General features: G+C 38.3%; 1 protein-coding gene and 1 long non-coding RNA gene across 7 annotated transcripts in view; one reads left to right on the plus strand and one right to left on the minus strand.

Moving 5' to 3' along the window:
• Window positions 1-26,758, plus strand: part of CDK5RAP2 (CDK5 regulatory subunit associated protein 2) — an 83,292-nt gene that overhangs the window by 44,450 nt on the left and 12,084 nt on the right. For all 6 annotated transcript variants that reach the window (XM_055808995.1, XM_055809040.1, XM_055809199.1 and 3 more), the window contains 13 exons: window positions 126-173; window positions 808-995; window positions 3,136-3,601; window positions 6,802-7,069; window positions 8,492-8,608; window positions 10,797-11,397; window positions 13,462-13,694; window positions 16,414-16,462; window positions 17,256-17,440; window positions 18,566-18,691; window positions 23,050-23,166; window positions 25,045-25,234; window positions 25,450-25,571. In XM_055808995.1, the coding sequence (XP_055664970.1) occupies window positions 126-173; window positions 808-995; window positions 3,136-3,601; window positions 6,802-7,069; window positions 8,492-8,608; window positions 10,797-11,397; window positions 13,462-13,694; window positions 16,414-16,462; window positions 17,256-17,440; window positions 18,566-18,691; window positions 23,050-23,166; window positions 25,045-25,234; window positions 25,450-25,571 (2,710 nt within the window). The remainder of the gene's footprint in view (window positions 1-125; window positions 174-807; window positions 996-3,135; window positions 3,602-6,801; window positions 7,070-8,491; window positions 8,609-10,796; window positions 11,398-13,461; window positions 13,695-16,413; window positions 16,463-17,255; window positions 17,441-18,565; window positions 18,692-23,049; window positions 23,167-25,044; window positions 25,235-25,449; window positions 25,572-26,758) is intronic.
• On the minus strand, window positions 17,364-24,129 carry LOC129784839 (uncharacterized). The gene is made up of 3 exons (XR_008747975.1): window positions 23,622-24,129; window positions 23,393-23,514; window positions 17,364-17,467 (listed from the first exon to the last, which is right to left on the minus strand). It is a non-coding gene; the product is annotated as an uncharacterized LOC129784839 (long non-coding RNA).

Here is a 26,758-nt window from a genome sequence, read left to right on the forward strand (position 1 = left end):
TCTGGTTTAAAAATTATAACTTCCTCAAATATGACACAAAAAGGGGCATTTTGGTTAGTAATGTTGAAGAATAATGATGTTCTGTTCTTCAAAATTTGTAATTTCTGTGTTTCTCTGTTTACTAGGTATGCCTTCAAGTTTCCTTGGATTTTCCTTGTGAGGTGGATAAACAGGTAAGTGATGTATTGTAAAGGTACTCCTGACTTTTAAACATCTGAACCCCTCGCTGCTGATGTCTGCTGATGGAAATTGTGTCCAAATGGGCCTAGTCTGAACTCTCATGTAATTGATACGGAAGACTTCCATTGATATAAATGGGGGTTGAATTACTGGAGAGGTCCCCTATGGAAATTTCCTAGGACACTTCTATAGTGTTGCATACAAAAAGTTGGCAGTTTGTAAATACTTCAGGTTGCATCCTGTCCTGGCCATCAGGGCTTGCGTCTGGGGATCCCAGGACAGAATTTTGTACTGTAAAGACAGATGATTCAAAGGTGAACTAATAAAAAGTTACCTGCAATCTGCAGGCAACGTTCCAGAAGTTTCATAGCTCTTCATAGATAAAGACCTTCAGGGAAATCTACTTACTACTTACTAAACAACTGATCACTATGAATTAATCATATGAAATAGATGTTAATTAGTTTTTCTATTAATAAATAGCAAGTGAAATGTCTGTGGATGCTTCTTAATGTAGATAAAGAGCATCAGGAATTACAAAACCTGATTACAAAAAGATTACAGCCCTGAATTTAATAGAACATTGCATACCTGTGTAATAAGAAAATGTGTGCAATTTTTTAACAGGTAACTCCAGCAGGCCATTCAGAGAGTTTCTGCAAAGACAGACATTACAGGAGTCCAAATAACTCTCAGTTTGAACACGATACAACTGGCAAACTCTTTGGCAGAATAGGAATGAGTGAACATGAAACAGAAGAGAACTTGCTCACATCTCTTTTAAGAGAAAATAGAACATCTGTACTGGAATCTACGTAAGTATGAGGGATGTGCGCTGCTTTTGACAGTATTTCTATTTGAGAAGAGAATAAAGTAATTTTGCTAAAGTGAATTTAGATAATGGCACTGTCTAATTTACCTGAGAGATTGGCAAGGCGCCTTCAGAGCCATTTTAGTCTATCATGCAATTAAGTAATTAGGAAACATACTATCAGTAGAAATCCTTACGAAAAACCCATTACAAGAAAAAAACCTCTCCAAAGTTACTGATATACGAAGCTTTACTATAGGGACTGGTTGTTTTCAGGATGGAATCTAGCAGTGTTAAAGGGATCAGATGGTAACAGGTGGTACTTTTATCTGAGAGCACAGGCCGGTGAAAGGCAGTGTGGTGAAGGGGATGGCACTGTACTGCTTTAAAAATTGTAAGTTTACGGAAATGAGGATGGAGGAATTGGAGGTACAATGACTGTTTTACAGGGTTAATTTTGAATGGACATTGCTGTGTGCTTTGCAGCCTTTGTCGTTTCATCTGAACTGCTCGGGCAGAGGTTTGCTCTCTGTCAGCCGCTCTGGGAATCTGGGCCCATGTCCTGCAGCTAGCTGGTTATTCCACTGTAACCACTCCTAGGACTGTGCTGAGATGAACCATGTTTTAAGTACTGAGGTCACTTGCTATGCAGGAGAAAATATATGTGTGTGTGTGTGTGTTGCATTATGGTTTGATCAGTTCCCATCTGAAATGCTCATGTCCATAGCAACTGGACAATACCAAGCAATAGGCTGTATAGAAAAACTACCCCCTGACTAGTTTTGCTTTCCTCCAATTTCATGCTTACACCACTTAATCTCCTGGTTGAAAACTGAATTAGAGCTTTGGTGGGGATCCTTCTCATTTTCCTTTCCTAGTTCTCTCCATGCTCTAATGACTATGCACGTTACTGCGTGACATTTTGCAGCGCCTGCCTGAGCTGTTCTGCCAGCCAGCCGCAGTGCTTTCCGGAGAGTAATGGGATTGACCTTCCATATCCATTCTGCTCGGCCGTGGTGGGCGCAGAATATCCTGTGGGGTTCCACATGTCAGATCCTGGGTTTGGTCTTCAGGCGTGTCCTGCACTTGACTTTACTCAAGCAATTCTTTATTTTTACATTATTACTGTTTAAAACTCTGCAACAGGCTTAAATGGTCTTAGTTGTCAAAGCACTAGTTAATGGTAAATGAGGAGATGCTACTCCATTAGAAGACTAATAGGTAACATTGTTTTATTTGTTAACTTTACACAGAAGTCTGCTGATGACTGATTCTTTACCACTCTAGTGTGTCATCTTTTCTATGTTCACATACAAATGACCAGATTGACTGGTGATGAGCCTGTACGTTGCACAACTGAATTCTCACTAATGACATTAGATGCCAGAGAAAGATATAAAAAGCCTAGTTAGCTTCTACCATTTCAAACGCTAGCCATACAAATGCAGTTGTTTTAAATGCTGGTTTTTATGTTTAGTGGCACAAACAGCTCTCTATTGGACGCATGAAATCGTCTGTAGAATTTGAGGGCTTGCTTAGGCTTTAAATGTCTCTTATTTGGCTTCAGTTTCTCTTAAAACATTGCTTTCCAAACTATTGTCCATGGACCATGAGGTATCTGTGGGGCAGTTTGATGGTCTGTATTGAGCTGTTTTTGCAGGCTTTTGGCTGCTTTCTTAGGTTCCATCTTTCCTGTTATATTAGAAATAGATTAAGGGATAGATTTTCAGAAAAGCTCGACATCTAGCATCTCCTGTATTTTTGGCAGAATTTTCTTCTTAAGGTAGTTAAATTGGAGTGTAAACTCTTTTGAATATCGATTCATATTTCTTATACTGCTGTGGTAGGTAAGCAATCGATTTATGTACCAGATGCTAAGTACCTGTTCATGAATGGGGAGAGGGGTGGTAGAGCGTATATGGTCATAAACGGGAGAAAAGCACTGATGAGGTAACTTCCCATATAACTCATGTTGTGAAAAGGCTTCAGAAATTCTGTTTGTTAGTGAGTGATTCATTAGCAAGTAAAACGGAATCCCCTGGGAATTTCAAATATGTCAAGATACTGCAAAAGAGTTTCTTAGAAGGTGTTCTTGTTTGCTTAAATAAAAATCAAAATTCATGCCTTCTCTTTCCCGAGTACAGCAGACAAGAACAAATGAAAATTGTAAATGAACTGTTAGATCATCTGAACACAACTGACGAAGAATGTTCAAGTGAAGATATAGAGAAAAAGGATGAAAAAGATCTTAGGCAAATGATTATTCAACTAAGAGCTGAACTCAAGCACTTCAAGCAGGTCAATAAATTCTTAAAGCAGCAAGTAGAATTGAAATCAACTTTTGATGGGAAAGAGAAGCCTTATCCAGATGCAATGCCACAGATTAATAAGGATATTGAGTTGTTGAAAGTGGAATTGAAAGATGCAGCTACACAAACAATGACTTTAGAGAGTAATGTCATGAGAGTCAAACATGAAGGCAAAACAGGAGCCTCAGAAGAAAACCCAGAATATTCAAGATTAAATGCAGAAAGAGAACATCAGCAAGAAAACATGTGTAAGAAGGGTGAAAAGCAAGAAAGACTTCTCTTTACAAGGAGAACAAATGAAGTAAGTTTATTTAAGATTCTCTTTTTGATACTTAGGGAATAGATGTATAAAAGGGAAAAATATGTTTCATTTCTAATACTAAATCTTGCTTTTGTGTAATTTTTAAAATTAGAAAAAGAGATGTAAGCCAAATTATTTTAGATAATTGTTCTTAATGTTCAGAGCTTTTCATCACATACTTCAGTGTGCTTTAGAACGTTAATTAATTGAATTTCAATCCTCACTGGGACCAGATACTAGTAAATATAGCTTTTGGAAAAAGAGAGAGTTCGTAGCATAATGGCTTGGTTCTGTACTACCTTGCATCTCTGCATAGATGTTCGTAATGTGCGGACCCGGAGCATTCTGAACTGATAGCTTATTAAGTTTGAATGGCAAATGCAGTCTAGAAAATTGAAGGCTTACATAATGTCTGAGAGCATGCTGGTGAAGAGTTAATGGTAGATTTCAACAAACTCAACTCTTAATTTTAGTGTTGTATTAACATCTTATCATTGTGTCTTGCTTTTGGACAAGTGTGACCAGTAGTACTCTATAAAACTGTGGGGGCAGTTCTTCATATTTGTTTGGAGCCTAGGTGCGGTCTGCTCTGTGAGTACAGATGTAACTTGCTTGTGCCAGGTAAGTTTTCAAGCCTTTTGTATGCAGGCAGTCTGTGATCCCAAACAAAGAGGTGGGAAAAGTGTCTACTAAAGAGTTCACGTGTATTGTTTCAGTAGCTGTTACAGAAGTAAAGTTGAAAACTCTTTGAAGATCTTAGCGGAGCAGACAAAAGAGAGAATTGCTTTTGATTTTGTGGACTGCTAATAGAGAATGTTGTAGCACCTTCTGCAAAGAATGGTATCCATGACTTCAGTGATCAAGAGATTTCTGTGAGCTAGCAACTGGGAACAGTTCATTTTTATTCTGGCCTGTTCTTGTTGGGTTCATTGTTCTGAAGGGGCTTGTAAACCAAGAGATGTTGATAGGACTTTGTTCTGTACAAGTGTAAGTGTCTCAGTATAGTTCGAGATTTTAAGGAAAAGATTCTGGTATGCACAGTTGGTCCGTGGCAGACACCCTAGAAAATTCATGCCAGTTTTAAGCAGTAGATTATGATACTCCTGAAACATCAAAACCTAACTCACAAAAGTTATGTCTTGTTTCACCAAATGATTTACACGTAATCAAAACCTATCTCAGTATCTTCAGGTGCATTCTTGGTCTTTTAAGGTTTCATTCCTGCAAGTAAATTTTCTACCTTTAAAAAAAAAAATGTTTGGGGAGGAAAGAGGGTAATAATAGAAATGCTCTTGGGCCGTTTTTAATGTTCTTAGTCTATTTGGTCTTTGGTCATTCATGGTTGGCAGGTTGGCTGCAGCGATAGCTGTCCCTGCATCTTTGGGATGCCTTGGCTAGTCTGGACAAGAAGGAGTGGATGAGCTTTGCCATCGGTTCGTGTCGGCGCTGTTCAGGGCAGTGCTCCAGAGACACACATGCGAAGAGATGAGGGCAGGTGGAAGTCAGTCTTAGAGTAAGGGTGGGTAGCAGAGGGAGAAGGGGTTTGGGGACCTAGCTGGTCTCTTAGTGAAGATTTGCTTTTGATGCCTTGCTTAAGAACACTAACGATGTCTTTGAGCTGCTGGTCTGTCTTCTCGGGAATGAAGGACGGTCTGTGAAGGCAGCGAGTAAAGGCTTCTCTACCCCCCACAGGGAACAGCTAGAGTTCTTTCTGCAATTCTCTTTTTTCTCAAGTTCCTGTTTTCACTGAGTTTTGAAATACTGTTTTGATTCATCATTTTCCAGATTCCTCTCCAGTTTAATCAGTCGCAACCTCAATGCAATCCCTGAGTCAGTTGCTTTAAAAGCTTTGTTTGGACTAATGCAGTGTCTCTTTTGCTTCTGAATGGCTTTTGTAAATAATTTCATGTAGCCAGCTGAACTGGACTTTGGGTAATCTGGGTGACGTATATGTCTGTACAACAACCCTGAGACAGCTGGAAATTGCTTGACGTTATTAGTGCAGTTTAGTAAAACTAGCAGGAAGTTCATCCTGCCCGGATTTATTTTTCAGTCTCCAAATGATATTGTAGTCATGTATGTACAAAAAGAATTGAGTATGTCATTAGGAAAATGGAACTTGCTTTTTATTATTTTAAATTGTGTAAAGACTATAATTGCTAAGAAATGAATGTGGAAAGGTATTTCAGAATACATTGGGTGGTAAAAGAAATTACGGGATTTACGCCATTGGTGAAGCAAATGAACAGCAAAAAACTATACTAAATCTATCTGAAAATTCCATTATTGATTTTTATTATTATTACACACAATTCCATAACTCTCATCAACATATAGCATGTTTTTATCTTTTTGGAGATAGCACTATTTTATGCTCTGTGGTTTAAGCAAGGACACGTTCATTTTATGCAGAGACTTCAAAAGGTGAGAGGCTAAAATGTAATGACTTAAGAAATTTAACTTTTCCCCCAATCTCCAGTGATGGAATGTCTGTTACAGTAGGAAATGGGAATCCTGCAGAAGCAATGTGTGAAGAAGCTATTTTTGTTCGTAAAGAATTTCTCTGGCAGAATAGATTTCCTCTGTGGCAGATGCAAACCTATGTTGATTTTCTCAGTGGCAGGAAAGTGGGCTGGTATGTAGTAGGGCCTGTTGGGTGGAGACAAAAAGAAGAAAGGAAAATATGTTCAGGAATTTGTGAAAAATTAGGAGTATCCTCAATTAACAACAACAAAAAAAGGATTTAAGGTTTAAGGGAAACAGTTACTGGGCTGTCAGACATTTATGATATAGACAAGGAGAGTGGGAAGTAGCAGTTAGAGAGAGGTCAGTTTGGTTGAGAAAGTATTTTCCTAGGGCATAAACAAATTCAAAGTTAACTCATATGCCTACTGATTAAAAGCCTTTGCTAGTCAATGGTGTATTTGATGTCTTGCTTCATGAACTGGAAGTCATTCGCTGTGTGGCTGTGGTTGCGTAAGTAGCAGGTACTTACAGGAAATCGAACCAGTGGGATAGGGTTTTTTCTCTCTGAATGTTTGTTTTTCATGTTGCAAGGGTGTTGCGATCTTATTTTCAAAACTAACATGACAGCTGACTGCTCTGACAAGAAAATTTCCTGGAATGTTTGTTTATGTTTCCGTTACTTGACTGTTACATGTGAGCTACTGCCTTCCCATTTTGTTCCACGCCTTTTTCAGACTGATTCTGCTTACCTGCCCAAGAAGTCCCGTCTGCCCGTTCTCTTAAGATCAGCCAAACCATTAGGAAACGTGCCTTTGAACTCCTCTGTGCAGAAGTCAGATTCAAAACTACAGTGTTGTACCAGGGCGCCTTGTGAGGGTCTGAAAGCACGTGAAGAACAAAACAATCAATCTCAGCCACAGACAAATGGAGAGTTATTATTGAACCAGTCTGTAACTGCAAACCTTCAGGAAGAGCCTGCACAGGAAAGCACATCAGTGAGAGGTAAATAAAGAGCAGACATAATGACTTGTAATTCTGCTTAAAATACCAGCTTCTTTTCTTGTAGTAAAAAGTAAAACCAGATCATTTTTACATATGTACAATGCTGCTTAATCTTAAGATTTTTGTGGGTAGTCAAATATGTATAGACCTTGAAAACCACCTTTTTTTTCTTTTATCTTTGTTGCTAGAATTTTAAACAGCTTCATATAGAATAGAAAGTACTGTGTATACATCACGTAAAGATTATAATAAATGAGAGTTTCACAGGGTGCCCACACATACACATATATATGTCAATGTTTAGGTGAATGAAAAATTTCCTTTATAGGATGCCAAGTCTAATGAAACTGTCTGTAATGGAGACAGGAGAGTATAAAACTACTGTATTTGTTTATGCTGCATAAATAAGTTTTTCCAATATTCCACTGATCTGTCAAGTCATCTGTGTCTGTTTCCAGTGTGGCTGGGTTAATTTAAAGTCACTTGTTGACAAAGTATCTGGATCGGGAAAGTATGACAAATTGTAAGGCAGAGAACAATGGGTATTATATAAAGTTTTGGAGTGGTAAGAGAAATAAAAATGCGCTTAGCAGTATAGATTAAAAATTGAATAGAGATGTAGAGGATAGGTGAGGGAGAGATGAAGTGTAAATATAAGAAATAAGATTCAATCAAGTAGCAAGTGAGCCACTGTCAAGCACAGAGGTTGCAGAGACTTTGTTGTTAATGGTAACGTTATTGTGGTAGGGGATAGATATGGCACAACTTTACTGGAAATACTTTAAGGTGATGGGACCACAGCAATTAATTCGGTAGGTGCAAAAATCCATGAAGAATTCTGAGAAGGGCAGTACTTTTGAACTGGATCCTGAAATTAATCAGAGCCTGTTAGGACTGCAGTCCTGTGATTGCCTTTCTGCGCTGATTTCTTTACCCTGGGTAACAATTATTTTGCACGCTTAGTAATTCTGGGACTTGATGCAGTGGGAGATTGCAGGAGATTAGTTTATGATCAATGCTCATATTGGCAAAACTTTTTAGCCTTTTCTCTAAGCTTAATGTAAAACATTTAAAAATGCACTAAAAATCGATTAACTGTTACGTTACAAAGGGAACTTGCAAATGTCTGTCTTCATTTGCTGGTAGGAAGCTTTTGCAATTCACGTTCTTAGTACTTAGCCTTATAATTTTAAAGACACGTGCAAATGCTCTCTCATATGACCAGTAGTGTTTGTATTACATTTTCAATAGTAGTTCTTCCTTAGATAATTTTCCCGTTTCAAATTCTAAGAGGGCCAGATTTGGGTTTGTGGGTGTGGGGTTTTTTGGGGTTTTTTTTGTTTATTTTTGGCTTAACTATCCCCACTTAATTTTTTTTCAGCCACTTACTGATAATCTGTTTTACCTTCCCCCACTATTCAGTTGACTCATTGCTCAAATTGGATAATAGGGAGGTCCAGGTGGAATTGCAAGGTGTTGATCTGGATACAGGGGGCAAGAATGAATATGCGATGGACAGAGATCAGCAAAACTATCAAGGTATAGCATTTATATGGTGTAGTATAAAAAAAAAAGAAGAAATTTTAAAACTCTAGTTCCTTCTGAAATGTGCAAAATTGTAAATTACTGCAGGTAATTGTCTCCCTTGCCATTTTTTGTGGGTTTTAAATCTAATTTTCTTAGCTCGTATGGATTAATTGCTCTAAGAATTCAAGCTGGTCTTTTATAAGGGTTATGCTTTCAGAAGGGCCACAGGGATTTATGAGTCCGCTTTCCAGTAAAAATAATGAGTTGTATGCCTAACTCTGATCTCTGTTGCTAATGTCCTCACTTCTGAACTCTTCTCTGAATTAAATGTTTGTTACTTACTGCTTCTGCATCTAGTTCTGAACTATTGGAATGAAGCAACTGAATGATAGAATTTTGCTTATCTGAATTATCTGAAGGCATTCAACTAGGTTGAAACCTAATGGAATCGTTTAATGAAAATGTAAATAGGCTTAACACTGTGTATTACGTGTTTCTGTATCATCCATTAGTCTTCTTCAGGAGGGCTTGAATAACCTGGTTAGCATGTTGTGTATAGAGTACAGAGGATGTGACCAATTTTGTAATCCTTTGTCACATCATTAATTTTATTTGGATAAGTAGCTTCGTTGAAGCCAGTGAGTTGGTTAGCAGGATCGTGCTCTGTGTGTGCCCTTTGTGTGCGCGGACACATATATATGCACAGAGAGCTGGCTAGTTGTCCTTTCATTAAAGGGCAGTGTCTCATTAAAACCATAACCAGTATTCTAATCAGAAATATTTCTTCCCTAACATCTGGTTTTATTTCCTCTTTTTGTTATCTGGAACATTTGCATGAAATCAGGATTGCAGATTTTAAGAGTTCATCTAGTATCTGTTTTTTTTCCATCTCAGTCTGCAACCTTCTTTGACATCTGTGTTACTGCAGCAGCCAACTGGTAGAGGAGGAGCAGAAGCTGATGAACTTAAGTGTTGCCTTCCCTTATTCAGTGTGTCTTCTTGAATTCATACACGGACATTTTCTTGGAAGCATTTCTGTCCTGTGATTCTGTCACCTTTTGAATGACATACATAATGGTGTGCAGCAGGCTGTGTACTGCAGAGAACATCATGTAGCCTTAATTTCAAATATGTTGATATCCCAGCGTTGCAGCTTCATTTTTCTCCAGCTCTTGGGTTATATTTGGTTTTATTCTCTTGTGCTTGGGCTTGAGTTGGGCCTTCATATACAGCTCCTCCACCCCCTGCTGCCCCCCAAAATTTTGTGCTAATTTAGAGCTTGAACCTGGGCATCCGAATTCTCCATGGAAACCAATTTGAAAGTATTAAGACCTGTGCAAGATCAATCATTAACTCCCAGAAGGGAGGTTCTAATTCATAGCGATCTTTTGCAGAACTAATAGAAGGAGAAAATTTAATTTAGTGGTAACCAGAAAATAACTGTTTTCCCAGGTGCTTACACATACAGCCCTCAACGTACCCAGAACTATAAACATAGAATATACATAGGACTATATAGCTTTTATTGGTCTGATGAATCTGGGGTGATTAGCATTACTTGTGAATTGCAAAGTCAACTAAGGGATGTGATGTGCATGCCAAGTGAGTGTCAGTAAAACCTTTAACACTGAACAGTTTTATGGATTTTGTTTAGAACACATGTTAAAAAGAAGCCATTAAAGCCCCTTTTTTCAAATTTTACTATTTTGTTGGTAATCTTTTTAAAATTCCACTGACTTTATGTTCCAGTTGGTTTTGTATAGATTCTTGAAGTGAGGAGAAAAAGAAGGTTTAATTAGAAGTTTTAGGAAGAACAATTTAAAGTCATAGAGTCTACTTTTAAATCTCAGTGCCTTATGTTTGAGGTTATCTTTGGGGCTGGATAGGTCTGGGCTTCGTCGGTGGTGATTCAGGACTCCATATGGCAAAAGTAATTTTCAGTCATTTGGGAAGTGAGTGTATTTTGAGTATTGTTTATTTGAAAGGTGATAAGGGTTTTGAAATATCTGATGTGCAAGTTGTATTAATGGGCAAATCATAGAAAGAGGTCAAAAGTTCAAAACTAATATTGTATAGTTGTAATTATTCTGCGTTTTTATTCTGTTATTATAGAAGTAAATGAATTCATTCTAGTGCTGTTAAGAACAGAATGTCAGATAAAGAAATATTAATATTCACATGCAAACCTCCTGTTTTTCAGAAATGCAAAATCATCATAACATTAGCAACATGAATATCCAGCGTTCATTAAAAGAGATAGATGGAGAGTTTTTTTCCATGGAACATGAGGACATTGACTCAGCCACTGCATATTCAGGTTCCAAGTGCCTGCGTTCTCTCAAATTGAGTGTAACAAATACAGATGCACTTGATGACTGTGAAGTCATAGATGATATAGAAGAACTGAAACAAAAAATTAAGAATATGCAGTCTGAGCTTGAGAAGTACAAAATGTTAGTGTTTCGTTTACAGACCTCTGACCAGCTTTTATCAAGTGGTATTTCCAATCTAGTTTTGAGTGACACAGCCTTGCCTGTGGAAGGACACGTTACACAAGTGCAAGATACAACTATGCAAGAAATCAAGACATTTTCTAGTGCCCATCAGCTGATGGATTATGAGATCCACACTGAAAATAGGAATTCAGAGTCTTCAAAAGCACCTGATACCTGGACAGCTGAAAACCTTAAGGAACTACTATCAGCAAATGAGGCAGAACTTGAAAAAGAGCAGATTGCAAATATGCATCTTGATGAAGTGTATGATCTTCAGAACAAACTGAGAGAAGCATCACCATCCAAGTGAGTAAAGCTGTTACTGTTTCAGGTTCCTTTTTGTAAACAGCAATACCAATAACACAGGAAAGTAATATGAAGATAATTTTATTCACACATATACAACAGGAGTGTGTTGTTAGAGTAAAGGCTAAATTTCGCTAACATTAACATAAAGCAACGGAAACATTTAGTTAAAAGATGCCTTGAAGTACTAAACAATATTTCTCTTACAACATAACTGCTCCTGTTAAGCTCCTATCACTGTAATGATTCTGTGCCAGGCACCTGCATGTCTCCCTGCGCGTTGGGTCCACAACTCTCTTTGCTCCAAGACATCCTCTCTTGAGCAAAGTGAGATGTCCTCAGGTTACTCTTTGATTACAGAGGTCAGCCGTCCTCAAAGAATTACAGTTTTACATGACTCAGATTTTTTTCAGGTGACAAGTGTAAGAAAATGAAACATCGTATTTTGAATGGAAATGTTTCCGTGGGCAGTTAGCTGGCAGATTCATACTAGCCCTTCTGTTTGTGTGACCAGACTGTGTAAAACAAAAATTTTACACTCTAGCTGTAATTTATTTTCAGTTGAGTGCTGTAATGCCTTCCTTTGAATGATGTAAAAGTATATAGAATATACTTAATATATTTATGTATATTTTATTTATATATATATATATATATATATATATATATATAAATTTATGCATGAAATTTTCTAGCATAAGCTGGAAAATCATTTATGGGAGACTGGAAAGTATCCGTCTTGGGTTTTGTATGGTAAGAAGGTCGGCATTTTGGCTAGCATATCTACAAATCAGAGACATAGAATGGGGTCCCATAAGACCAAAACTTTTCAGCACCCGTCCCCCCCTTTTTTTTTTTCCTCCTGTACTATTGTCATTATCCTGAGGGCCTACAGAATGGCAGAAGTATAACAAAAGTATTCAGCCTTTTGGCTTTCTTCAGAATGCTTGAGTAGAAATGTTTGGAGACACTGAGCAACCACCAACATGGACTATTGTATATCTTTTAGTATTACTATCATAAAATACAATTGTCCTACACAGTACATACAAATTTACATACCCTGAAAATATACCTCATCCATTTTACAAAGGAAGATCTAACTGTAAGTTAAGGGATGAGACAGTATGGATCGCTGTAAAGTTTTTATGGCCACTGTCTAGGACACCTGCATGAGTCACAAGTGACAGACCCAAAAATGAGTTATGCATCTCTTCCTATACAAATGACAATAAAAATTCTATAACAACTCACAACATCATAGATTTTGTTTATGCCCCATATTTTGTTTGATTCCCTGCATCTTTTCAGATCCTCTCCCTTTTTCTCTCCACTAATGTATGAGCCTGTAGAAAGAAGTTCGTAATGCAGACAGTTGGTGGTATAAAAGAGATGTTGTATCTGCAAGTGCAGAATAAATTAAATTGATCTGAGTTGAAATTTATATCTTGGCTTGTGGAGTACAAGAGTTTGGACACTACAGTGGTTGTCATGGCCATGTCTCTGGTAATAAACATGCAGAGATGTGCAGAATTTTCAGACTCTGTGAAAGCATCAGCTCAGAAAGTTCAATGTTGTGCTCCTGGTGGGAAATACATACAGTTTCAGAAGAAGGGATAGCTCTATCTGTTCTTCCATAGTGAATGAAACTCCAGCCTGCCCCACTCCTCCCCACAAAAAAACCCAGCAAAATATGAGCCAGTCAAGAAAAATATGTGTATTCTTAAAAATTCTGATGTGTTTACTCTTACTTACTTTAATTTGGCATCTTTGCATACCATCGGGTTATTTCCAAGAGGACAAACAAGTTGTCACCTTATTTTTTGCCCATCTTATAAATGAAGCAGTTAAGCGAAGGATAATAACCCACAAATTATGTCCATAAATACAAAACTCAACAGTTAGAGAAAATATATTTCTCATTGTGGCTGTAAAAACACGTTAAAATGAAATTGAGGGACATAAAATTATAGCTTAGGAATATAAGTTTAATTCACTTTTAATTTACATTTAAATGTTATTTATGGTCAGAAAATTACTTTAAAGATAATTTCATTTTCTCAGATATGATTCATTAGTTCATCCACAAGCCCAAGAACTCTCCTTTCAAAGCCAACAAATTAAAGAGATCCGCAGTGGTTGTGTCGCTTACCACCACCATCTGACAAGCCTTATTAAAGCTTTTGAGGAACTGCTTCAAGCCAGTGATGTAGATTATTATGTTGCTGAAGGCTTCCGTGAACAACTGAATCAAACGGTACTATTGTTTGAGAAACTAGAAAGGAAATCCCTGTATGGTAAGTAGCAGTATTTTGTGCTTATTGTCTAAGATATATTAATGTTCTCAAAATTTGAAGGTTTTGTTGTTGGTTGGTGGTTTTTTTCCTTTTTAGTGAAAAGGAAACCTTAATTCCTCTTAGTTGCTTTTAAATGATTTATAGGGAAGACTGTCTTGGAAGGTAAAATTTTAGTGCCCCAGCAAGACTGGATTTTACTTTTGTAGTTGTCCTCTGTATTGACACCTTCTGTTTTGAGTTGTTTGTCTTAGCACATGCATATTTTAACTGTTCAAAATATAGTGGTCATAGCTTAGTTACAAGTTGGTTTCAGGAAGCAGCCCAGCTGACTTTGTTGTGCCTGAGCACCAGGTATCTCCATTGAAGGGCTCTCATGGGCATGGTTCACAGTTGGTTTTTAACACAATATATGTTTATACTAAAATAAAAAGTTACAGGTTCCTGAAGCTTGTCCCCCTAAAGCGCAGTTGCTTGCAGGACGGGTAAATGCAGTGCAGAGATCTGCTCTGTGCTTTTAGAGTAAAAGAAGAAATTATATAATAGTCCATCTAATCAATTTTCTATGGCCAGAGCCTTTAAAGGAACTGCAAGGAATCCTGCATTGGACTATTGGAAGATAATACCATGGTGATTTGCACATTATTGATATTCCTGTAGAAATAACACGTGTTAAATTGTATGCAGGTGTAAAATCCTCTGTCACTGGATACACCAAGAAAAAGAGCCATAGACTTTATGGAGAAACCCACACAAGTGGTGCACATAGAAAATTAAAACAGGGGGGAGAAAGGTAAAATCTGTTTGGTTAGAAGGCAGATAATTCCTTTCAGAATTTTGAGTAGCTCATGAATTTAAGAGGCTGTGGTATTGCAAATCAGTGTGTGTTTGAGGGTTTCTTTAGGGCATAATAGTAGAACAAGAGCCTCCTGAGCAGGGAACTCGAAGTTGGCCAGAGAAGTGTTGTCCTGGTGGTAGAGAAAGCCAAGTGCTGAATGGAGTGTATACCCAGGGAAAAACATTGTAATGTGTATGGTAAGCAAAGCCCTTTAATTATCAGTGAGGTAATAACTGCCATATTGTCTGAAAAAATGGGAACTTACAGACCTAAAAATACTCTTGTCCTTGGTTTATCCCAGTTTCCCTACCTATTGTTTGGCAAGTCATTACGTAGGAAAGGCAAAGCCTTAAACATCTAGAAGTGGGACCGTATCAGGAGATGTATTACTCTGATCTTTTCTAATTATTTTCCTGAGAGACCTGTATCTTGCTGCCACGTAGTCTAGCTGGTTAAGAAGAGCTCACTCTCTTTCATAGTAGCAACCGTGTTTTGTAAAATGAGCATCAAAATCGACAGTTGTCACCTGAAGGCAGTGTATATCAGGCATATGGCCTTCAGTCCATAGTCTGAAGAAAGTTAGTAGCAAAGTGATGGGAAAGGGATGCTAAGATGAGTGAAATTCAGCAAGAAAGAGCTTTTCCTGTTGTTGCAAGTGTTGCTCTTTCTGACCCAAACAACTATCAATACTTCCACAGATGTCAGCTGCAAAACTGCCGTCTTCAGCAAAACGCTTGAGGTGGCCTCAGATAGGGACCCTGACCCTCATGTCTTCCTGAAATTGGCTCTAAGTGATCACTTTGTTCAGAAACATTCAGGACCCAGCCATACAGTGATCTGTATTCTGCCTTTCATTAAAGATAGTGGCAGCATGTTGCAGTTTCGATTGCTCATATAAAGGAATTGTATATGAGAAAAAGGTATTACGGCTAGTGTGTCATAGCAGTGTAATAAAAGATTGAGTGTATTCAATGATTTCAGTGGCTACAGAGATTCCTTGCATTACAAATGAGAAGACTGTGTAGTGAATAAACATTAAATGCCTTTAAACCAACAGATGGTATCCTATATACTATGAAAAGTCACTGACAACAGAGACAATTCAATATATCTAACACAATGGTGTTGCACTGAATCACACATTAAAATAAAATGATGTTTGTAGGGTTATAAAGAACATCCAGTGTACTAAGAATTGACTGTAAAGAAGAAGCATAAACAACCGTCTGTCTCTGCATTTCCATCCTGACCTTCAGTTCATTCCCCTGAAATTTCAGCTGTGCAACTCTTGCCTGCCACTTTTGCTTAATTGCACAAGAATTTTAAAATATGGTGAGCCAAGGTGACACCACGGAACTCTTTATTTCCTTATTCAAATTAGTGCCTGAGTCCAGGTCTCTTGCACTGAATTGTGCTTGTGCTCACACGCTATACCACTGAGAATATTGCAGGCAGTATCTTGTGTATGCCCCTTTATTAAGGATAACTGGTTAGCCTGACTCTGCGTGGACAAAATCCAAGTGCGATGGAATTGTTTTAAAATAATTTTTATTGAAGAAGTAATGGCATGTACCTCTAATCCTTTTGCCATATAACACAGTATTTTACATCTGTACGCTAACTAAAACACCAAAGCTGTAAAATCCGGCATCTGTGGTACCTAGTAATTTTTTTTGCACTCAGAGAAAGCTATTGCTTTGTTCCTGGGCTATAAATAGTTTTACTCATGTACAGCATTTGACACTAACACACAGTGTGTTGAGTTTCTGTTGACTTCTCTAATTTCTCTTTGATTTACCATTCTGTATTTAAATAGTTTAAGATGGAGGGGGAAAATGTATAATTCTCAATGTCTGCTTTTAATCGGTTATTTCTGCTTTGCAGGAGAATCAATAGGTACGGAAGTTACTATACTTAATGAATTAGCTCAAAGGTAAGAGTGCGATTGCATGTTTATCAAATGTAGGGTTGTTTGATAAGTTGATAAGGATGCTCCATGTTTTGTAGCACTACTTCCACCATTTTGCTTTTGGGGAGGGCTTTGCTTATGTTGCCTGTTTCATTAATACCCATTTTGTTAATAAAATATTCACAGAAAACAAATGAAGGGTTTTTTCCCCGCTTCTCCTCAAACAGCTGAGATACTGAGAGGCAGCGTGATGCTGCCCGGATTGTGCCTTTCATGAACAAATAAAACATGTGCCATAATACACTGTTGTGTAATGTTCAGATATTATCCTAATTGCAGCTGCTAGGGGGGATAGTCAGCTGCCTTTCTGCTTCTGTGACCTTGGGGGCTGGCTCAGCATCACTGGAGTACAGTGCTGTTGGAGTTCATTCTCAAAACACCCTTATGCTGAAGGTGAAGAGAGCAGGTGTTGTTATGCTGCATGTGTTGGTTTTATGCCAGCCTGGGATTCTTCTGCACTACAGAAATGCTCAGCTGCCTGTTCGCGGCAGCCTGAGGTCCCCTTAACGCGGAGGTGACTGCCTGGCACTGGAACACCACACTAGGCTGGGGTCCATTGATCATTCCTGCTGACTTCAGTGAGGTCTGCATTTCAGTCGTGATATATACCTCTGATGTGTAGTCGTTTGTCATGTTCTGTCGCATAAATTCCCTCGCTTTGCCTGTGTCCTGTAAATTTGACACCATGCTCTCTGTTCATGCTTCCAAAGTGATACAATAATTTTTATATTTCAAAATGTTTTGTTTGGCACAAAAGGGATAATGAGAAGAACACCACAATGTACCAGCAACTGAAGGATGACTCACCTGTACCATCTGCTCTTCATAGCTTGTCTGACTTTGATTTGTCAGAAAAGTCATCTCCTGGATCACCTGAGCACAGGCATGACCTAGAGGGACAGCATGGCACACTGGCGCTTCTGCCAAACAAGTTTCCCCCAGGTAATTTTTTTTCCCACTGAAGATTCGCTAGATATTGGGAAAATGTGATAAATAAGACACAAGGGAACTAATTAAGAAATAATGAAGAATGTTTGTCTGCTTCAGCTTTCCAGTATCTTGCATAATCATTGCAATTTCAGTAATAAGCCATACAGAGATGACAACGATTTGAGCTACCTCCTGTTTGAAACAAAATTAACTATGATATTTTGTGTCTTTGTTGTTTTAGACTATCATCTTTTACAGTACTCCAGACAGTCTTTAAATAGACAAGTTATAAGGAGAAAACAGACAATTGTCAAGAGATTATTACATTGAAAAAGAGAGATTTTCTAATTTTATAAAAGCCAGTGTTGTGTTTTCTTGAGAATTGTAAGTGCTGCATAATTAATAAGTGGTGTCATGTTTGACCTGGATAGTTTCGCTAAGCACAAGTGATGCTTGCGGTACTTTGTTATAGGCAGTGATGAAAATTTAATAGCTGAGATAGCACGTACTGTTCAGGAGAAAAATATTGCAGAGTAAACCAGGAGTGTATGACATGGATAAACTGACAAATAAGATAGTGACAGTTAGAACAGATAAGTTCCTGAGCAAAGCTGAAACTTACAGCCAATGGAAGAAAAATTGTAGAATGGCAAAGCAAGAAGGAAAAGGTACGGTAATGAAACTTGATAGAACAGATTTATTTATTATGGTGCGCATTGTGTAAGTCAAAGTCAAATTTATGTCTGAGGTGCTTTGGTAAGCTTCATATTGTTATACGGAAAAATGTATACTATTGGTGCGTCAAGCCTGAGTGTGGAGCTGCATTGCAGAACTTTGGATTCATTTCCCAGTATGGGGAATGTTTTGACTAGATAAAATTGTTATCTACTACAGTTTGTAGGAAGAAGAAATGTAAAGAGCATTAAAACTGGACCATTGTTTTAAGGAAAAATGTAGAGTTGGAGTTTTCACTAAATGCACGGTTTGCAGATTATATGGAAGAGAGACTGTTGGGGGATCAGCTATTTAATGTCTGCCATTTTGAGCAGCTTTGTATTATTTTTTAGTATTAACAGGCATTAGATTTGACAGGAGTACATATTCTTTAAATAACAAGTGGTCTCTTGGTTTATTTAGAGTTATTAATGGAGCATCTGCAAGAAATTAGAATTCTGAGACAACATTTAGAATACTCCATAAAAACTAATGAGAGACTGAGGAAGCAGCTTGAGAGACAAGTAACAGACAAGGAACTAGATCAAGGTAAGAATCTATTTCATGAAAAATTAAATCCACCTTTCATGCTTAAAGCCTGAGGGATCAAATGCTGCTGGAAATGTTTTGTATGCTTTTTTGAATAACCCCCACCCCTTTACAGTTGGAAAATGATGTGCCTTTCTCTGAGTAGTGCTGCATCTTGAGCTCCAGCAGCAGCCATGGCTTTTCCATGCTGCCTGTAGAGTGGCATAAATACAGATCGAATGTGCCTCTGCCCTGAGTCCATGGCTTGGAGCGTGTCCAGTACCGATGCACAAATCTTTTATGGGCTACAGGTACATCACATGGCCTCAAACCTACAGTTGCACACATTGCTAAAAGAACAGGACTATCAGGTAGTTTTACAACATTTGATGATGCCATGGTTGAATTTCATACAGAGAACTGAAACACCCTTCTAGTTCTATTATCAGCAAACAGCCTGCTTTTTTTTTTTTTGCTTTTTTTTTTTTTCTTCTTTTTTTCTTCCCCCTTCTGCCTTTGGGATATCATTATTGTTGTAATGGTCTTGGATTTTAGGATGTCATCTTCTTTGAATTCTTTGCCAAGTCCAGCCAGGGGCAGCTGCAGGAGACAAAGCCCATTTTATCAACTTCATTTCACTGGGCCTAGGCCCAGTATGAATATAGGAGGTGCTTTGCTCTAAATTACATTGCTGCTATTGATCCAAAGTAGGGATTTTGTGGAATTAGCTTTCCTGTGCCTACTCTGTGTATACCTAGGGTGGTCAGTACAGCACCACGGCTAACTGGGCTGTTAGAGACGCCTTCTCTGGAATTTTGTGACTGCTTTAAAGCCAGCTTCTGTTTGCACACAGGGACAAAACATCTGTAAGGCAGAGCCTAGGCCATGGTGTTCAGCTTGTCATTTCAGTCGATTGGTGTGACAAATGTGTTCTGGACAAAATGACATTGTAAGTTTTTAATGAGAAATACCTGACAGAAACTGATGGAAATTTTAACATAGAGGTGGTTTTCATTCTAAACTCTAATATAAAGCAGTGGATGAAAAATACTAAAAATAGGTATGCAAATTCAGAGTCACTGTGCTCTGCCTCTAGTGTTCAGCATCTTTGAAAGCCAAGCTCTGTGGTAGGTTTAAGACTTTTCAGAAGAAGGTAGCCAGGCTTTCACTGAGGGTGCTTTTGTAGCACCTGTTCAAGCACACCATACCAGGCATACTTTCCTACACTTTGTTCTTGCTCTCCTTCCCACATTTCCCCCCATAGGACAGTTGATTAATATACAATATTACTCAGACTGGAAGCAGGCAATAAATACATACATGCTTTCCTTTTACTCAGTTTCACTAATATTGACATTGGATTCATTATGTTTTACATCATCCCCATGATCCATTTCTGTTGTTTAAATGGAGACTACCTGCAAATGGCAGCTTGCTTTCAGGAATAATTTACAGTGATGGAAAGGTGTATAAAAAGCATCCATTTCATTCATGAAGTATTTACGTTGCTGGAAAGGCATGCTGTTCTTGTGAAATAACCACACTGAAACACTTCCAACTCTTTTACAGCTTCATAAAGATTCTGGCAAGGGCATCCATTAATGCAGTGAAAGTATATTTTCTTTATAAACTGTCTTATGCCTTCCATCTGTCTTCTTGTTGTCTTAGCACATCTAGCAATGCATGGAGGAGAAATTTGGAAAAGAAAGGAAAAAAGCAGCTACCTGTTAGAACAGCTTCTTTTTGTTACTGTGTTCTTTCAGTGCTTCCTGTTTCCCTGTCGTGTTAATCAGATATGCATATTCTCTCTTCTCGTAACAATACTACTTTTTTTCCTGATAGATGGGCTTTTTTTGACTTGCAGTATAAAAAGAAGTTCTTAAGTGAAGCTGAAGCGGATTTTAGCTTTGGGACGTAATAATATGAAACAACTTTTTTACTTTCAACTTATTATCCTTAGTTTGTTTTCCTTTAAAAAACAAAACCAAGTAGTAACATACTTAATTGTTGATGAGAGCCTGTTAAATCCATCTGATATTGTGTTGGTTGTTCAACCGAAGTTAATGCGTAGAATTATTCTTGTCTGATAAATATTATATGGAAGTAGATACACGCTTATGCCCACTGTTTTTGCCATGCTATTTTTAATATTCAGATTCTCTGAGTATTTAAATGCCTTTGGGCTTCTAGTATTCTATAAATGACTCAAGTGCTGGTAATGACTATGTCGTTACTAGAGAGCTGAGGTTTGCAGTGCAAGTAGAACTAAAATAATTTCTTCAATCATTTCAAATGTTAGGCTTCAAAATAAAATCACGGGTTTAATTTTGAGTTTCCTAGGTTTCAAATGTTATTAACAGCAGTTAACATTAAAAGTGGGTTTGGTTGGCTTTTTTTAACCCATAAGTAACTAACTACTCAGACTTATCTTCAGCATTGGTATGCCTTTATTTTGCTTTACCTGGGAATGAATATTTCCCTCCTCTTGGGTGTGATTTTCAATAGTGCCTGTCTTTCAGCCAGCGTTTCCTTTGAAACCTTCAAGGTACACTTCCTTAGCACTCCCTCTTTCAGCACAAAACATAATGGAAACTCAAGTGTATCGCAATTGTAGGCCCTGATGCTCCACTTTACTCTAGTTAGATGGACCTTTGCATGTGTGGAGAGCGTAATTGATGTCAGCAGGGCTCTGCACAGAAGTAGTAGTCTCAGTAGTGGGTCAAATTGCAGGATTGTGGCCTTATTACCACTGGCTCTCCATTATCCCTTATTATGTAAGATAACTAATAGTTATATTCTAAAGCCTTTCAGTAGAACTGTGATAGCATAACTTTCAAATAGGATGAAGCTGGGTGATGGGCAATAAATTAAATTAGAATCAAGATGAGACCATCAAGCCTTGCCACTTCAAGTTGAATAGCTTTGTTAAAATCTGAAAGGAAAAAGGCTTTTGAGTTCACATAGCTGCCTCAACTCTTTAACATATAGATAGTAAAATGCCATTAGTGCCAGGCTTCTAGAGCCTTTGAGTCTTTCAGTAACGACAAGAGGTGCATATCATGGCACACTACATCCCAGTTAGGTAGTGGGTAAAAGCTTCAATTGGGATTACAATAAAATGAGATTACTCAGGGGAAGTGCAGCACATCAAGTTGAATTGAACTGCCAGAGCTGAAAGGTATCCTCCTCATACATTCCACTAATTTTTTTGCCAGCTAGTTATTTCTCTATTAAGCAAATAGTTGACACTCATGTAGTTACCTCAAGTTGTACAGCATAGGAGATACTGGGATAACCAATCAACTGAAAAATACTTTTAATAGTAATGTTAATTCCGGTGGGTCCTGAATTGTTTTACTGACTATAAGCAGGTTCTAAAGGGCGATAGCAATTACTTGACTTGCATTTCAGAGGCAGCCACCCTGAGAGTGGAATGTGGCACTTTTCAGACCGTACTGTAACATTTCACATCGCTGTGGGAGGAATAGCATAAATACAGTACATTATGAGGATTACCTAGGCTGGAATTTGACTGACTGGGTACAGGATTTAACACCTATATTCATACAACTAGCACAATAAAAATCCTCACGGTAGGATTCATCACCCTTAAGTTTCTAAATGTTAGACCTCTAAATCTGTGCCGGTTGCCCAGAGCTTCTCATGGAGGCACAGGAGAGAAGTACGTCTCTTCGGAGGATAGGGCATCTCATCTGCAGGGAGGTGTGTAGAGGGTACATCGGATGAGTCGCTCTCTGGAGGTGCCTGGTTGATCAACACTGGCTCAGTTATCTTAAGTTTTAGATACCTGAATTTAAGAGGGATGAATCTTCATCCCTGTGATCCCAAATGGGTTCTCAGTTTGTAATCAGAGCCTAAGACAGTGACTCCAGCCTTATGCTCTAGGCTGGCGTGGCAGCAAATCTGTTCGCTATAGACTGTTTACGTTCCTTCCTACATTGACCACCGTGGATTAGCTGGTAGAATGTAGTGGTCCTCTGCAGTGCTGTCACTGAATACAACAGAGTATGCACAGGGAAAGACGGAAATATATGGTAAACCTTCCTACAGTTTGCATTATTTTCAAAGAATAGCAATGTCACAAAATACTCCTGTTGGTATTGGCTGATAGGTAATTTTGCAATTTTGGTAATAGTCGCCCAGCAATGAGAGGTACTTGTGATTCAGGGCTTTGCATTACTTGGCATTAACCTGAACTGCCTTTTATTCTGTAGGGATAACCTTCAAAACATATAGGGGAGAAATATCTTTCAGAACATGTTTTTCCTGCTATTTTTTAAATTGTTCTTGTCTGGAAAGTTTAATCTTTAATGACCTAGAGATGACTCATAAATCATCTTTTATGTATATATTTATAGGTTCTGCAAACATTTTTATCCATGGCTCAGAGCAGCATAATTCCCTGACTTCTGAAATACATTTCCTGAGGAAGCAAAATCAAGTTCTGAATGCAATGCTAGCAAAAGGATCGAGAGGTAAAAATGTGAAACTGTGCTTTACAGAAGTGTGCTGCAATTTGTTCCAGATCAGAAAACAATAAAATATTAACAGTCCACTCATTAAACTGACTTAACCATTCTTCCCACCACTGAAATTCCATGCTCAACTATAAGCATTCAAACTGGGGTTAACTATGATAAAGGAGTAGCAGTAGTGCTCTTTCTTTCTGTTTATTTGTAGCATTTTCCATTTGATACTCACTTTCATTACTCCATTCTTCTTTTTGCACACCTTTCTTTTTACACATTCTTTTTCCTCTTCCCCCTGTGCCTTTTATTACTATTTCTCTTCCTCCTTTTTCTCCATGCTTCCATTCTGAAGCCCTTTAAAAGAGAAAGAGAGAGAGAGAGAGAAAGCCATAGAATAGCGTTATTGTTGAAAATGAAGCCATTCGGTACGGAAGAGTTGCAAAGGGAAGCAAACTACTTACACTTAGGTTCCGAAGGCTGCTACAGAGGCTTGACTGGACAGGCCAAGTCACCTTTCTGGAAGCACTTTAGAAGAGAACAGAACTGAGGGATTCCATTTGGAAGTATTTGTAATCTCAGATTAATTTTAAACTTCTCTCATTTTCAGACCTGTGAACAGAGACGATTAAAGTCTTCCCTCTTCTTTCCCCCCAAGAAAACCAGCAACTTGCCAACTAGGTTCTTAAAAGCAGCTTAAGCCACAATTAGGTTGTAGGTCTCCATTTTTTCAGATTCTTTGTGTAAAAGAACTGGTGCTTCTACCAGAGTCAGGTATTCTCTCATCTGTTCTGGTGCATCTTGGTGCTTGTCAGTTTGTTCAGGTTCTACTATTTTAATTAATATATCCCTGCTTTTGTTTGTTTCCACGGTTGATGATATGATCTGATAATGCCAGCGTTTCTTTTTTATCAGAACCATGATGAACAGGGTGTTGTCTCCCTTGTGTTTTAAAATAATGTTGGTATCTCTGGAGTTTGTGAGCTTCTTTTCCTTTTATTCCTGGATGCACTAGAGAAAGAAAAGGCTCCTAGGTACCTCCTGCATGTTTTGGTCTTAGGTGCTTTCTGTCTCTAGTCTTAGCTTAGCCCTTCAGTAGTGAAAGGCTGGTGATGCACATTTCTAAGAGCACGTGGACATGACCATTTTCATATGCTTTCAACAAGACTATTGAAGATGAGGGAGTGATTTTCTAACTGTTGGGAGATGAAACGATTCCTCCCTGCTGTTTCTTTGCTAAGATTGCCACCTTCTTTTCCAATGCTAAACACAGGTCACAAAAAACTTGGGGTCCCGATAAGCCTCTGTGATTGCAGCTCTCAAAATGTTCAGTTGCCTCTATCAGCAATTCTTGTTAGAACCAGTTTGGGGAAGTAGCTTGTGCCAAGGAAAGGAGGACTGATATGATACATTGGGTGGATGAATAGGGCTGGGAAGGAGAGGACAGGGGGATTTCTGTGAGGCAAAGACGAACATGGATGCAACATGCCCTAGAACAATCCTGCTAAGTTCTTTTCTTCTTAAAGAGAAGTCAAATCCATTATTTTATGAGGATTGGCAAAGTCAGTGTGCCTGCTTTGGGATCGTGCTGCCACTAGTTGTTGAATACTATCCTTCTGACCAAATTCCAAGAGGTGTTGGGGCATTTGGCACATAAGGCTGTACACAGGTTTTTGTTGAGCCTTTGTGAGTCCTGGGAGTTAAATGTTGCACATTACAGTAAATGCATCTAGCAAAATTAATTAGAAAATTGAAATACTGTGATCCTAAAACTCACAAGAGCAGCTGTTATTTTCTGACAGTCTCTGAAAAAGCTGGTTTTGTTAAAAAGCGTACCTTTAGTAGATCATGGGCATTGCCGATACCTTGTGTCTCTTCTTGTTTCAGATAAGCAAAAGGAAAATGAAAAGTTAAGAGAATCTCTTTCTAAAAAGAATGCAATCATTGAGCATCTTCATGAGGATTATGAATGCATCAAGAAAGAAAATGAAAGGTTGCAAAAACAAATTGGCCAAAAGGAAGATGAAATCAGATATCTGACATGTCAAATTTACAGCAGTCGTAATGAATTAAACAGGTATTGATTCTGTCCACATTTAGATGTTCATTTAGAGAAGAAATTGTCAGTGTGACAAGCACGTGTTTAGCTGTAGCCATTAACATTAATGAGGTGCATAGATAGATTCAAAATGCAAGAGAAGAATTATGGAGGAAAGGGGAATGGATTTTAGATTTTGAAACAAAATACAGTAATTTAACATTTAACTTAGCTGTTTTATTCGGACTTAACAGGCTACAAACAGAAATTAATGTAAAGGAACATCAGGTCTCTGAGAATGAGAAGTTACTGCAGTCACTCCGAACTGAGATCAAGGTTTATGAAAAGCTGGAAGAAGCAAGAAGGAAGAGGACAGGTATAAGTGCACAATTGTTTCTACACCCTTAGCCCTTGAAACCCTTCTCTCTGAATATGATCTCGTCAAGGGACAGTAGGGCTAGGTTGCTGTTTGTTTCTACTTGTGTCTACTATGCAAAGTAGAGTTGACAACTTGATGATCAAATGCTGCTTTTTACTTAGCAGTGTAACTGCGAAGTTGAGATGTGTGATATGTTCTGACTAGTCACACTCAGGTTCCCTTTATCTTTTCAGCTAAGCTAAAAACAAATATTGGAGATTCAGTGGCTCAGGCTGGATAAGCTTTGTGGGGATCTTAGATATTTACTTGTCATCTAAATACATGCTGCTGCATCCTCACAGGTGGTGCTTACTTAGGTAGCTTGTGCTGTCTCTTGTCTGAGTACGAGGGTAGTGTCTTCTCCCTAGGGCTGGGGAGAAGTGCTGGCACTGCTTTCTGAATGAGACATTTAATAATTTCCTTTCTGCATTTCTGTCGCTAAAGGTGAGGAGTAGGAATGAGACAGAAGAATTATTCCTACCCCTTTTAAGGAAGCTTACCACCACATAGCTGTTGGTATGGTTGGGCAAAAGAGTGGAATGCTGTTCATTGCTGCAAACCCATTACAGGATCCAGCAAATTTCCCACGGGAAGTTCTTGTAAAAGTTGATTATTTTTTCTTCCTGCTACTTTAAGTAATATGCCCTACCATCACTGTATTTCATGCCTAGCTGCAGCAGAAGAGTCCTGTTGGCATAAGGTTTAAGCCAAAGTTGGCTCAGGGATGGAAGTAAGTCTCCTTGCAGAACTGGTAATGTAATGAGAGAGCAGCAACACCCTCCTCGTGCAGTTGAACCCCTTCCTGCTCTGGAGAACAGTTTGATTTCAGCTTGAAGGAATAAATGGGATTGTTTGTGTACTGACCTTCTTTTATAAGAAGACGAACACAGCTCTTGTTTTTTTCAGGTTCAGATTTGGTCCTCTGGTTGCCAGGTGATCTCTATTTTCTTTTTTTTCTGTGTATAAAATTAACTCCCAGTTCTACTCCATCCCTCCTCCGCACTCCGAGATTACCCATGCCTTTTTCTTTCCCCAGACTGTGCATTAATGCACTTCGAATTTTGTAAATCCTATTCATTCTCCTTTTATTGTACTTTTTTTGCTTTTGGCATGAGACTTATTAGCTTTTATGGACAAAGTGAAAA

Source organism: Falco peregrinus, chromosome 1, assembly GCF_023634155.1.
Source record: "Falco peregrinus isolate bFalPer1 chromosome 1, bFalPer1.pri, whole genome shotgun sequence".
Lineage (NCBI taxonomy): Eukaryota > Metazoa > Chordata > Aves > Falconiformes > Falconidae > Falco > Falco peregrinus.